General features: G+C 49.0%; 1 protein-coding gene across 1 annotated transcript; it reads right to left on the bottom strand.

Moving 5' to 3' along the window:
- Positions 1–4,896: 4,896 nt before the first annotated feature.
- On the bottom strand, positions 4,897–14,358 carry ATP6V1G1 (ATPase H+ transporting V1 subunit G1). The gene is made up of 3 exons (XM_038553221.1): positions 14,183–14,358; positions 10,059–10,159; positions 4,897–6,716 (listed from the first exon to the last, which is right to left on the bottom strand). Exons 1-3 carry the CDS (start codon positions 14,262–14,264, stop codon positions 6,543–6,545), a joined length of 357 nt encoding a protein of 118 aa, XP_038409149.1. The 5' UTR covers positions 14,265–14,358; the 3' UTR covers positions 4,897–6,542.
- Positions 14,359–14,592: the final 234 nt, after the last annotated feature.

Raw genomic sequence — 14,592 nt, 5'->3', positions numbered from 1 at the left:
AGAAAGGCAAATAAAATCCAGGGGACGGGGACTAGTCTAGTGGAGTTCTCTGGGAAGCGGACTTGGGTAGCAGGATCTCCACAGATTCACAAGGCTGCACGTGGGGCCCCCTCCCCTCCCCGCCTGCCCCAGAGTCCTCTATACAGGCTCCCCTCAACCCCAAAAGCCCCTAAGCTCCAAGAACACAGAGCATTTCTCAGTTCCTCCTAACCCCCATGCCCTCTCTCACTTCCAGTTCTCAGTGGTTGCCATCCCTCTGCATCTGGAAAGTAACCCCAAACCCCATCCTACCTCACCACGTGACTGCCGGACACAGTCTCAGGTCTCGGGTGAAAGGGCCCTTCTTCCAGGAGCCCTTTCCTATCCCGGGGCCCCGGCCAGTCCCCCTGTTCTCAGAGTCGTCCTCGTTTACCCTGCAGCCGCCCCTAGCCCGCAAGGTGCTCGTTGCTAACATCACCTTCCCCAGAGGAAGTGCCCACCTTAGGGCACAGGCTACTTCTGCCCATGCTCCCCGCTGTCCCCCGGCTCCCTGCCCTCGGCGCTTGCCACACGCGTCCGGAGTAGTGAATGAACGGCCGTGAGTGAAACCATCAGGGCTTCAGCTGCAGATAAATCCAAATAAGCACACGCTCCAGCCAGTCACCATTACTCAGCAGTTCACCATCTGTCCTGTCATGTCTGCAAGGGTTAGAGACTCGTGTGCGAGGGCGGGCTGCGACTCTCCGCCAACCTGGGTGAGGTGCGAAGGAACGAAGCTCCTCCGAGCCTGGCAGATGGGACACGCGGGGGGCGGGGGGCAGCTCAGAACCGCTGGATACTTGATAAACGCGCTTAGGAATTAGATCTTGTTTTTGAAACTAGTCTGTTATGTATCACTGACTTCCTCTTTTAGAAACCTACCACTTAAAACGTTGCCGTGGCCTGAACAATCTCAACTGAGTCATAGAGGCTCAGGTTGGGAAGCTAGACAGACCTGGGTTCAAATCCAGACTTCGCCGCTAACTTGGCTCTGTCCTTGGGCACAAGTGACATACAAAGACTCCTAATGTGTAACTGGGAATTATGATACCTAGCTCAGGAGACACTGGGAGAATTTAACCGTGTATATATATAAAGCACCTGGAATTTTTTTCTGGTATAAAATGTCAGTAAATGTGAGCTACTTTTAAAATTATTTCCAAAGCATTAATTCGACAGAATTTTCCTTGGCTGAGGACTCCAGGACGTGGACTCGCAGTTGCGCAGGGAGCTCTCGGCGGCGGGATATACGCAGGTAGGTTTAACTGCACGTGAGAGCTCAGAACCCAACACACAGCCGTCCTGGTCAGGAGGTGCGCGGGCAGGAAGACAAGTCACACGCTGCTTGCCGGGAAACTGGGTCAGAACCAGACAAGAAATACTCTGAATTCCTGCCCAGAAGGCCTGGGGTGTCCAGGCCGTTTCCACTCTGCTGAAGAGCCACTGACGGATACAAAGAGAATAAAAGCGGGAGAGCTCATGTCGGGTTGGGAGGGGCAATGGGAAGTACTCAGGCTCTCAACTAGGGAGCTCCACCCTCTGGTCTTTGGACCTTTACGAACCGCACAGGTAGCCAACCCAGTCATGTCCTTGGAACCTCCAGCCTAGCTTCTCCTGTCTTGTCTTCAGGGCCCTTTCCTCTGCGTGTTCCAGAATGCCACGACTATTCCCTCCCTTCAAGGAGAAAAGGGGAGGGGGGAGGCTGTGTGCCCCTGGCCCCCCAAGCCCACCCATCCCTAACTCTCATGCCCTCCAAACAGTGAGCCTTGAATTAGCATCTGACCCAGAAGTTCTTCAAAAGCCAGAGATAAGGGCAGCCCGGGTGGCTCAGCAGTTTAGCGCTCCTTCAGCCCAGGGCGTGATCCTGGAGACCCGGGATCGAGTCCCACGTCGGGCTCCCTGTGTGGAGCCTGCTTCTCCCTTCTTCTCCCTCTGCCTGTGTCTCTGCCTCTCTGTGTGTGTCTCATGAATAAATAAAATCTTAAAAAAAAAAAAAAAAGCCAGAGATGATAGATGTTGACATGATCCAGCGGCTTCCTCCCCCAGAACTACTGGCCAAATCTTTCAGTAAAGATGGTGCCTCTCCTGCCTCTCAGAGCAGCCTACGCAGGGGAAGGGGAGTGGAAGGAGCAAAACCCAAGCTGTCTGCCTATATGGAAGCGCTTCCGGTAATTTTGGAGCCACCGAAGTGGTAGGAGCTAGTTGACAGGAGAACAACACTCGGAGGTCTGCCGGATTGCCCCTGAAGGAAAGACGTGCGCAAGGTGAGAGACGAGCGTGTCAGACTCGTTGGAACAGGTCCCCCTCACCGAGCAGCTTCCCTCGACTCCTGGTACCGCCAGCCTCCTGGCAGGAAGACCACGTGTGCCAAGAACCTTAGCTACAGGCTTTGAAGCTTTAGTTAGGGAGTACTCCACCCACCACAGGCCTCGGGAAAGCCTGCAGGTAGGTTTTCCCTTGCAGCCGTCAGACTGACCCGACTGGACTGGACGCCCACGGTCACTTCCTTACTCTGTGACCAGGAGCATTCTGTAAGCCTCACCGGGCCTCAGCTTCCCCATCCATGAAGTGGCATCACACACCTGAACTGCAGGGCCCTCGGGTTGACACAGGTGCCTGGAACACAGTGATTCCTCATATGGCCTCCGACAAACTGCCTCACCTTTCAGAAACTCACGGGGTTTTTTCCCCACCTATAAAGCGGGAAGGTATGTCCTGAGGAAGTTTATAGGGATTACACACAAGGTCTGACTTGCTAGAAGCCATTTTATGCCTTCTGTCAAGGAGAACTTCAGTGGGTCTGAGTTATGGCACCAAATAGAATGGCCAAAGAGTTTCCGTGCTTGTAATGGGCAATAGTGAGGGCATCCTTCTTTCTAGACAGCGGTTCACAGGACATCCAATTGCCCGGAGGAGGGGCACTTGGCTGGCTCAGTTGGTAGAGCATGCGACTCTTAATCTCGGGGTCATGATTCCAAGCCCAGTGCTGGGCAGGGAGCCCACTTAAAATAAAATTTAAAAGGAGAAATTGCCCAGAGGAGCAATTAATCTAGGATGCGAGAGATGTAAAGTGAAAAGAATCACATAGGTGAGAAGCGTAAAAGGGGAGACACATCTGCTCGGTGCTGAGCACACACAGTGGTTAAGCACAGATGCTAAGCTATACTGCCAGTCCCTGTCTTGGCTCCTGCACCGCTCATCCTCGCACCCTCACTGCCTCATAGCCTAGATTAGCTAATGTCGATGCAGAAGCCCTCAGAACAGCAGCCAGCATGAAGGAAGCTGTGAACAACTCCAGCGGACATTTTTTACTAACCGAATATCCAAGCATGCCTGGGCTCTCCTGTCTTAGGCTCCTTGCAGTTAGGCTGGCTCATGCAACCCACGCTGGTCGGTGGGCTGAGAACAGGGGTCACGTGTCCTTTCAGGAGTGAAGCATGTAAGAGCTGGTGGTGCATGTTTGCCAACTTTTCCTTCCCCTGCCTCTGCAATCGTGGAAACCACGTGCTAAGATGGTAGTGAGGCAAAGGGGAAGTAAACTGAGTCACTGAATGACTGCAGGGAGAACAGCTGCCCTGTGGTGACTAAACCTGTATCCGACATCATAAGAAATAAACCTTTATGAAGCCGAGGTCTCAGTGTATCCTGCCCTGACAAATAACAGCTAGTATTAGACGTATAAATCAAGGATGATTAGGAGGGGGAAAGGAAAAGCATGTTTTAGAAAATCAGGAAACATTTGCTGAGCACCTGGTATGTTCCAGGAATCACATGTGGTACTTTGTTTTTGAGAATTCTGTTGCTGCTACAGGACAGTGGTTCTTAACTGGGGGTGGTTTGGGCCCCCAGGGGACATCTGACAATGGAGGGATTTCTGGTTGTCACAACTGAAGGGACAGTACAGGTGTCCAATGAGTAGAGGCCAAGGACACTGCTGAATGGCCTTGTAAATGAACAACACAAAAAGAAGCCTCCCACGGCAGCCCAGACCCTCTCTTCTGAGATGAAATCTTAGTGCCATGTTCTTCTACCTTCCAGTACCTTCTGCAAATACAAGTAGAGGCATGTGAATATCCTTTTTTATGCTCAGTGGGAACAAATCACACACTGTTCTACATATATGTGTATCTTGGAGGTCATTAGTTCATCCCATGTCAGAACCATTATCTGCCTTAGTGGTCAAAGAACCAAACAGATGCTAGTTTATCATGTCAGGCCACAATAAAAGGGAGCTCTTAAAACCCAAGTCCTGGCCCCACTCCCAGCAATTGATTCATCTGGCCTACTAGCACCCAAGCACCCATTTTCCCTGAGTACCGTCAAGCTGGAAGGCTAGAGCTAGTCCCCCCATCTGTGCTCTTCTACAGCCTCCATACCCCTGGGGATCTCACTCCCTCTATTCCCTTCCCTACCAGCCTCAAGCATGTTCTTCTCACCTCCCTTAAACCATGCCCTCCATCAGCCACCACTGCCACTCTTCCCCTTCCCCCCCCTTCCCAGCCAAGTTTCTCCACTCACTCTACATTCCATTCACTCTTCAGACCACTTCAGTTCCTCTCTCCCAGATCACCAAGCTCTGTTCAGATGTTATCTTTCCTCTCAATTGACCCTAGATCACATTTTTTAAGTACTTTAGCTCTACCAACATTCAGCTGGTTGGCCTGAAGGGAAGAGTCAGCAGAAGCATAAGTACGTACAACCCTACTAACCCAGGATGAAAATGTTGGTGGCCAACAGGTTAGATACTGGTTCTCAACTGGTGAATGTGGGTTTTGCTTCTTCATGGTCCTCCAGTTTGAGAAATCTGTATTTACAGTAGACAGAGGTGGGGTTTGGTGCATCAGGAGTAAAGTCCTAACAAAACTGGGTACAGTGTGGAACCATGTTAAGATGGAGATGTTTATTAGATATCCAAATCAAAATAGCAAATAAGCAATTGACAACTCTAGAGTTCAGGAGAGAGAGGCTAGATATAAATTTTGGATCTTCAGCACAAATATTTAAAGCCATGAAAAGAAGGTGGGTTTCAACAAGGAAATGAGTGTAGAGACGTCTAAGAACAAATCCCTGGAAAAAAGAATCAGAACTAAAGCAAGAGACGGAGGAGCAAAGTAGCACATCCCTGCAGAACAAAGCTAACAAAGTGAGTTCAAGAAGAACTAGTCAACCCTGTCCAACAGGACTGAAAGTCCAGTAGGAAGAAGACTGGACCTCTCAATCTGCTCATCACTGCTGACCTTGACATGTGGTTTCAGTGGAGTGAAAAGCTTGACTGGAGTGCTTGAACAGTAAAAACTGGAAAAGCTCATCTAGAAAACTCCTATGAGGAATCGCACTATAAAACGGAATAGTAACTAGTAACGAACATGGCCTGCAAGCAACCCATCGTGAGTCTCATAAAATGTGATTCCTATAAGGGCATCTACTGCTCTCATGCTATTTCAGAACAAGCAAGGAAATCCCATTCACGTTCTCTCTCAACTCTATGTCTACTAGAAATTATTTTGCAGCCAAAGACTTTCAGCTAACAGAGAGTCACAGAGCATTTAACTCTTACAGAGCTAGTGTGAAGCTCCTATAGGTATTACACATATCATTTAGCCCGCCAGGGAGGAAATCTGCTTGGTAACTGGCCCAAGGCTGCACTAGTCCAGCGTGCTCTAGAGAAGAGGCAAACTGCAGACTTACTAGTCTGATGCTGTTTTTCGAACCGGATGTTGGGCGAAATCACAAGTGATTTCCTTCCTGCTAAGATAAATACGAAAAATATTTTCTGAGTATGCATGCAAATGTGTACGTGATACATCTGCTAATTTAATTTCCTACGTGAAATTCTGCAGAACATCTAGGTCAAAGTGTACTCTGCATCATCAAAAAGGATGAAGGGGGGGCGGGAGGGGATTGCATGCCAAAGTCTTTACTTTTAAATGATTATCAGTACACCAAGTAATAACATGTAACAAGTTCTTGAATTCTATCATCTAATAATTTTGATTAAGAGAAAATAAAAGCAGCCCAAACAATTATACTAGTATTTGCTGTTCTGCCCCTTAGCCAGAAAGGACTATTTTAAGGCTGGCTGCTGCTTCACACAAGTTACAATTAACTATTTACTACTTTTTCATAGATAAAGCCCCTGACCTTCAAGAAAGCTTTAGGGAAAAAAATATTTAATCCCTTTCTTTCTTTTAAACAAAAAAAAAAAAATTATTTTAACTACATCTAAGAAAGAAAAAGTACCGATATATATGTTGCTTGAGCTAAAAGGCATAGGAAAACAGAACGTATGCACATTAAATTTCTAAGAAATAATGAGGTAAAAGGAGAAAATCTTTGGATAAGCTCTACGTTTGTACAAAGAAGCTTGATTTACTATTCTCCAAAAAGTGAAGGGACCTACACTATAATATACAGAAATAATTTAATGCCTTTTCACAAGGATGTAACTCAAGCTGTGCTGAAGCTTCATATTCCAGGAAGGCATATAAAATGCCAATCTGCTCACAGAGCTACTTCTTCCTCTCCTATCCATTGATGCGGTAGTTTTCATGGATTTCTGGCCGGATGTCACAGACAAAAGCCAAGAGGTTATCCAGGACTTCATCCCTGTTCTGCTGGAAGTAGGTCTGGAGGATGGTCATCTTCTCCTGGGTCTCCTTCTCCACTTCAGTGCTGCAGCTGCCATGGGATCCCAGAGCCTGGAGTCAGGGGAGGGGTAAGGACACATAGGGAAGGTCAGGTCGACACTCAGGCTGGTCCAACTTCCTTAGTTCTGGAAAAACCCAGTCTCATCAGTGAATACAAATCATCAGCAACAGGCAACGTAACCTTGTGACTGAAGAGCATGTGGGAAGGTGGCGTTCCCAGTTAATGGGAGCAAAAACTGATGCAATCACTCTGGTGGCCAACCTTCAAATATCGATCAAAGGTAAACTGCACATTTCCCCTACTCAGAAATCACCCCAGAGAGCAATATATTCATTCTATGTCAAACGTATAGCCCTAACCAAAGACTGGAATGAACCTAAAGATCCAATAACTGAGGACTGGTTAAACAAATCATGGGTACCTATTCCAGAGAACATTCTCAGCTATAAAGAAAAATAAAGTAGATGTGTGCTGCAAGACAGAACGAACTGTAAAATATGCAGTTTAACGGGGAAAAAGCAAGATATAAAATGGTGTCAGTATGGTTGGTAAATGTGTTTGTGTCGTTTTAAAAGGGAGAGATAAATGAGGTTATTAAAAAAAGAACACCTCTTAAAAAAATAAGGGTGGAAGGGGATGCAATTTTGAAGAAACAGTTTCAACATTACTAGTTAACATTCTAGCTCTTATATTCAGCACTGGATTCACCAGTATTATGTATACATGACATCTATTCTTTCAAATATAAATACTCGGGAATCCCTGGGTGGCTCAGTGGTTTAGCACCTGCCTTCGGCGCAGGGCATGATCCTCGAGTCCCGGGATCAAGTCCCATATCAGGCTCCCTGCATGGAGCCTGCTTCTCCCCTCTGCCTGTATCTCTGCCTCTCTCTCTCTCTCTCTCTGTGTGTCTCTCATGAATAAATAAATAAAATCTTAAAAAAAAAAAAAACAAATACTCTAGAAGAATATGCAAGAAATTATTAATAAGTGACTACTTCTGAGGAGGACTGCAGGTCTGGGTGGTAGGGAGACTAACTTCATCGTTGCCTATTTTACTGCTTGAATTTTTTGCCATATTCACGTCTTATTCTTTCAATCTCCATTCACAATTTTAATAGATACTGACATATATACTTTAATCTTCACCGTATAGTCAGCTTTCCATCAAGGGTATGCCTACTTGGTTAGAATGAGACCTTGATCAGGTTCTTCTTCTTCTTCTATAAGCCCTTTATTAACAAGTCAACAAGAAAGGGAGAAAGTTGTAAGAATACTTTTCTTGGAGACCCTCGGAGGGTCAGGCACTGTCAGAACTTAGCAGGCCCAGGAAGGCAACCCAGCCAGAGGCAGAACAGAGATGAGGGCCCTGTCCAGGGAAGAGCAGCCCTGCGGCACCAAGAGGGAGCGGCTTGGGCCTCAGGCAGGGAATGTGCAAACGTTGTTGAGGCTGCACAGGGAGGGATGGAGTGAGGGGTTCCCGGAGGAAGCCCAGAGCACTGTGTTCCCCTGCATGGGCAGACACACAGGAGAGCCAGTGCCTACATGCAGTTTACACACAGAGAGCCGGAGGAGGAGTCCTCTGGCAGGAACGGGGGTGGGGAGGGCTCGTCCCAGAGCTTGAGGAAGTAGCTTAGGGAAGTCTCCCATCAGGTTCTTGAAGACGAAACTTTTTTGTGTTTGACCCTATCTTCTGAGCTGCTCTTGCCTCTTTCCATATGTATTAACAACTATGTCCCTTCCAAGCTGTACATGCTCTCTAGTGCACAAGGTGAAAGCATTCTCTCACGTCACCTAGTCCTCCATAACCTGTAAGGAGGCCATCACTCCCCTTTTCACAGATGAGAAAACCAAGGCTAAAAGAGCTCAATGTGAAGGACGCCTGGGTAGCTCAGAGGTTGAGTGCCTGCCTTCAGCCCAAGGTGTGATCCTGGAATCCCAGGATTAAGTCCCACATTGGGCTCCCTGCATGGAGCCGGCTTCTCTCTCTGCCTAAGTCTCTGCCTCTCTCTGTGTCTCTCATGAAATAAAATCTTAAAAAAAAAAAAAAAAAAAAAAAAAAAAAGCTCAAAGTGTACATACAGTTTCCCGAGTTCAAACTTAGGACTCTTCATCCTTTATTGTTACTGTAACTGCTCATATTGGTGGAACAGAGGGGCATTTCCTGTTAGTTAGCTCAGTTGCTCTTATTTTTAAAAGGTCCATAACCCAGTACTTGGGGGGAAGGAGGGAGGAGAAAAGGGGACAGTACCTCCATTCTATGAATATAAACTATATGCCCGGCCTCAGTAAGTTGTCTCAAAGCTGAAGGGGTTACAATGAACATGCTAGGAAACCTCAGAGCTCATGCTTGCATCACAGCACTGATCCTGTCTCCAGAAGCAACTGCAGCATCTATGTACAAATTAGAGGCGGCAGCTGCCCTGACAAGAGTACTTCTACACTGTCTTGTGGGCAGTCTGGCAGTTTACAGCTCTGCCCCAGTTCGAGTCAGAGACATCTGAAGTCTTAATAGCACTGAAACAGTCCAGTGCAAAGAGGAAAGACACTTGTGCTACTTACTGCAATGAGAGAGGCATGTGGCTTTAATCACTGGACTTGGGCCTGAGAGGGTGTGTGCCTGGAACCAGTGAAGGTCACAAGGTAGACTTGAGAATGAAGCCCACAAAGACATGGGCCGAGTTGAAAGATGGAAATAATGTCCTGAGAGATTAAGCTCCTGGATCAAAATAAAGTTAGCCTTTCACCCGAGTTTTTAATTACGTACACCAATAAATTTCACTTTGCTTAAAACCTGTTTGAGTTGGTTTGAACAGTAAAACCAATTACTTGTATCCTAGAGTCCTGACAGTTTCTTTTCTCTGTGAAGCCCTCCGCCATCCTCCCCCTTTCCAGAATTTTCCGTTTCATGATCTGTTGTTGTACTGTTATTCCATGCATCTTCTGCTTCGTAGCCCAGCCTACCCTGTTGCTGAGTGTCTCGACTACACTGGAGTGGGCTCCAGCTGGCGGATGTTTATGACCACCACAGCCCTTCTCACAGCTGTAGGTTTGCATGACCTGTACTTTGTTATTGAGTCAGACTATACACTAAGCTCCACGAGACAGGGACTGTCTATCTCTGTTCACAGCTGATCCCCTAGCATCTAGCACAGATTAACATGTTCAATAGATATTTGTGAAATGACTAAGTGAACACTAACACTCAAAGTTAGTTAAAAGCTGATCACACCTAGGAGACTCAGCCTGGACATGCAATAGCCAAATTTTCAAATTTCAAATTTCGGAATCACAATCTCCAAGCTGTGCTGGATATTTTGAGACCCTGGGGAAAAGGGGAGAAGAGGAAAGCCTCAGGAATTAAAGCAATAATGAAAATAAACCAGGCCCACCGCAGCTTCCTTGGCCTTGAACTCCTTCTCTCTTTGCAGACGGTATTGTTCAATTTCAGCCTGAGCTTCTTCTTTGGCCTGCTTCAGCCTCCGGTTCTTTCCTGTTTTCAAAGGAAAAAGCTACATCAAGAAGTGGTTAAAAGACAAGCAGAAGAGGAAGGAGTGACTGAGATGGTAAATTCTAACAGTAAACAAGGAAAAAAATTTTAAGGTGCAGTCCCAAGAGACATGCATGGGAAAGAGGGAATACAGAGCTAACTGCCGGTACAGGTTCCTGCCTCCTTCAGGCTATACTTAACTAGGAAGTGACTAGGTCAAAAGGACAGTCTTCCCAAATGATACTGTAAATGATGGGAAAAATTCTGGAATGTGTCAGAATATTCTCTCCATCTCCACTATTAAGAACCAACATAAAATGGGTGACATTAGCCATCTGGGGGAACTCCTCCTCTTCCCAACAAGTAAACACCTAAGTAGCTTGCTGATGACAACCAGAGCTCTGCTGAGACGCTGAGCAAGACTAATATGCTCCCAAGGGACATCAACCTAAAATGTAACTGATGAAACAGATGATGTAATATTGGAAACTAAAAACCATGCCTGTGCACAAGAAAATAAGTGATGAAAGGGATTCTGGAAAGGAATCCTGAATGGGAAGAACTGGATAGTTAAGACTGCACAAGCATCTAAGAAGGGAGGAGACACAGGTGCTCTGGTTTCTTGAAGAAAATAAACACACAGTTGAGAAAATTCTCTAGATGCCATGGGAGCCTGTATGAAAATATGCCACAAGACCAACCAGCACATATTCTTTTTTTTGAATCTAGGCTCGATGATCAAACTTCTCAGATACCCAAATTAGTTGGGGGGAGAGGGGAGGAGAACTTAAGACGATCAACCTGAGCATTTATTGAATTTAGAGCAAAGACATCCTACATCTAAACGCAAGCTTTGTTAGACATCAATGTATATAATTTCCCAAATCCCACTCAACCCACAGGCATGAATGAAACTGAATTAAACCTTCTGTCTCCTAATGAAGAACAGGATTTTGGATGTATAATGACCCCATGACATCAACACCCCTTGATGTTTCTGGTACAACAATCAACAGATCTAAGCACCCAGAGACTATCTCTGCAAGTGTAGGTTTACTCCGGTATTATTTAGGGCCCACTGCCGTCCACGTGAGCCAAATTCCCATTTCCTCCACGTGCCATCCTCCTCATCGGCTACATTCAAAGCCGTATTTCAGAGCCGAAGATCTTTTCCAAACCAACAATCTACAAATAACGTTTATGGCTCAAACATTATGCTACCTCCACATAATGACACAATACCACTCTTTTTGTCACTCTCAATTCCCACAGCTCTCTGAATTAAGATAAAATCATGCTCTGCCCATCATACCTTCAAAGTTCAATTCTGATGGGCTTCTCTGAAAACCAAAACTAAATATTTGAAAAGGAAATCGTATTTCTTTTAAACCTTATTTTTGAGGGAGCCAGCATTTTGTTTCTACTCCAATGAAATAAACTATAACCCAATTAAGTTTTATGGCCCAAAGCACTGATTTCATGAAAAACTGAAGTTTTGTCACATCGTGCACACACTTCCTCTTCCCAATTCCTAACTGGGCAAGTCAACCACAATTACTGATCAAGTAAGGCAATGATTCTTTTCAAATTACAGCTCTTGGGATCCCTGGGTGGTGCAGCTGTTTAGCGCCTGCCTTTGGCCCAGGGCGTGATCCTGGAGACCCAGGATCGAATCCCACACATCGGGCCCCTGGTGCATGGAGCCTGCTTCTCCCTCTGCCTATGTCTCTGCCTCTCTCTCTCTCTCTATCATTAATAAATAAAAATTTAAAAAAAAAAAAAGCTTAAAAAAAATTACAGCTCTTGTCAATACTTCTGTTCCTAATTACTACAAATTCTGAGATGTATTCTAGCCATAAACTTACTCCTTTAAAACAAACTCATTCAGTAAATATCAAAAAGCTATCTGAGACACACAAGATCCTGCACCAAGCTTGAAGAGATAAAGAGAAGCGTAAAACGTGACCCCTACCTTCAGGGCACTCAATTCTTCTTCCTATATTCCCAGTATTTGTTCCTGCCCCTCCCCTGAATCATCTCACATGCCTCCCCACAGACACAACTTCTGTTACTAAGGAGCCATCACAGGACACACTCTGAGAACTCATTCTGGAAATAGCTTATCAAGGGCGTGATGAGAAATATTCTGTGAAAAACACAGAACTTTCCAGTGACCAGAGCAAGAATAAAAGGCTTGTTCCCACCCCCAGCTCCCTCAAAGAAAACTCTTCCTCTGAAGCACAGAGCCTCACACGGCCCCTAATCCATAAAGTACAAGAGCCATGCTAGAAATCTACTGGGTATGGGATAAAATCCTAAGTCTTGTAACGGGAGAAACACCAAGGAATTACTAACAGTAACAGATCTTGCTATGTTATCCTTGCAAGGGAAAAGAGGCCTCTAGGCTGTTTCCCAGGGCAGGGTCAAACCATTTCTCACGCCTCGCGTCACCCAACTGTATAACAGGGACACGAAGACCTACCTCACCAGGTGGGGAAACAAATACGTACCCTTAAATGACACACAGTCCCTGTAATCCAAGAGCTTGGTCTAGCGACTGAGCCACCTAAAGAAACAAGGCATTGCACCGCGAAGACAGGAATAAGCTCTTAGGAAGGGCTCCTGGCCTAGCTGGAGCAGAGGACAAAGCAGGGAAGGCTTCCTGGAAGAACTGCTGCCTACATTCTGAGATCTGAAGGACTCATAAGTGTCAGAGAAAAGAGAGTGGAAACTAAGAAGAAGCACCTCCAAGCAGAGAAGAGCTGTGCAAAGGCTTGCAGGTGAAATAAGGCTTCAGGGGGTGGTTCAGGATGCCTGGAGGAGAGAACCTGAGAGGGAGAAGGGAAGAAAGCTAGCTCCTGATCCAAAAACGCTGCCGCCCCCCCCCCCTTATCAAGGAACCTGGGCTTTATTTACTCTGCAGGCCCTCAACATTTGTTGAGTCTCCTTAAGGCCGTGGGGAAGTCCTATTCGCACCCCAGGGAGGGCTCGGACTCCAGCGAGGAGAACACACTTGGACTTGGGAGGCGGCAGCGGCCTTCTTCCCTCACCAGTCCCGGTTAGATCCACCTGCGAAGTTCCTGAGCAACCTTCCACTTCTCAACTCTAACCCTGTCTCACCTGCCACTACCCGGCCCACTCTCTGCTCCCTTCACCGGGACTCCGAATACCGTGATGATGGAAACGCTGGTGCACCGGGCAAGGCCTCTGGCACATAGTAACCACGGGGGGGGGTAACAAATTAGGCTGGTACCTGAGCCTCAGAAAACCTAGTGTCCCGGCCTAAGATGCTAGGTGTCGGGATGGAGGGGGGGTGGGGGAGCGAACAGCCATAAACACCTGGGCGACTGGCTAAACACCGCGAGGGAGAGAAGACGGCAAAGAGGGCGGTTTCTAGGCCCCGCCACCGCGAAGAGGACGGTTTCTAGGCCGAACAACAGCGAAGAGGGCGGTTTCTGGGCCCCGCAGCCGCGAAGAGGGCGGTTTCTGGGCCGAGCAACCGCGAAGAGGGCGGTTTCTAGGCCGAACAACAGCGCGGAGGGCGGTTTCTAGGCCCCGCAGGCGCGCGGGGGGGCGGTTTCTAGGCCCCGCAGGCGCGCGAGGGGGCGGTTTCTAGGCCCCGCAGGCGCGCGGGGGGCGGTTTCTAGGCCCCGCAGGCGCGCGGGGGGCGTTTTCTAGGCCCCGCAGGCGCGCGGGGGGCGGTTTCTAGGCCCCGCAGCCGCGCGGGGGGCGGTTTCTAGGCCCCGCAGCCGCGCACAATGAGACCGCGGGCCCGAGCAGCGAGTGACGGGGGCGGGGCCGACGCGCTGCGCCGGAGCAGCCCCCTCCCGCGCGCCCAGGCCCGCCCAGGCCCGCCCAGGCCCCCGCAGGCCCCCCGCAGGCCCCGGGGACCGACGGCGCCGAGCCTCCTCCCCGCCCCCCCGCCCGCCTTCCGGGCCTCGTCCGCCGCCTCCGCCTCCCGCGGCCCGGCCGCGTCCCCTGCACCCCGCGCCCCGCCGGCTGCCCGTCCCACGCCCCAAAGCTCACGCTTGCGGGCCTCCGACACCTTCTCGGCGGCGCGCTTCTCGGCCTGCAGCAGCTGCTGGATGCCCTGCGACTGGCTGGCCATGGCGGCGGCGGCGGCGGCGGACGCTCCGGGGCCCAGCGAAGCGGCCTAAGTCGGCTCGAGCGGCTCCCTCGGGTCAGCTGACCCAGCCGCTGGGGTCTGCGCCTGCGCGCTGCGCCGACGCCCCGCCCACCGTCACGTGACGGCCGCGGCGCCGCGTCAGCTGATTGCGCTCGGGCGCGGGGACTGGAGCGGGAAGGGGCGGGGCGGGGCCAGGAGCGCGGGGGGCGCGGCTGCGCCTGCGCAGGACCCGCCGGCGCCCTCCCCCTCCCCCGCTCCGCAGGTGCCCGGGGCGCGGACCGCTCCCCTCTAGTGCCCCCGCGCCTCGCTC

Source organism: Canis lupus, chromosome 11, assembly GCF_011100685.1.
Source record: "Canis lupus familiaris isolate Mischka breed German Shepherd chromosome 11, alternate assembly UU_Cfam_GSD_1.0, whole genome shotgun sequence".
NCBI classification, from domain to species: Eukaryota; Metazoa; Chordata; class Mammalia; order Carnivora; family Canidae; genus Canis; species Canis lupus.
The sequence above is the reverse complement of the archived record's forward strand: the minus strand, read 5'-3'. Positions and strand labels throughout refer to the sequence as shown.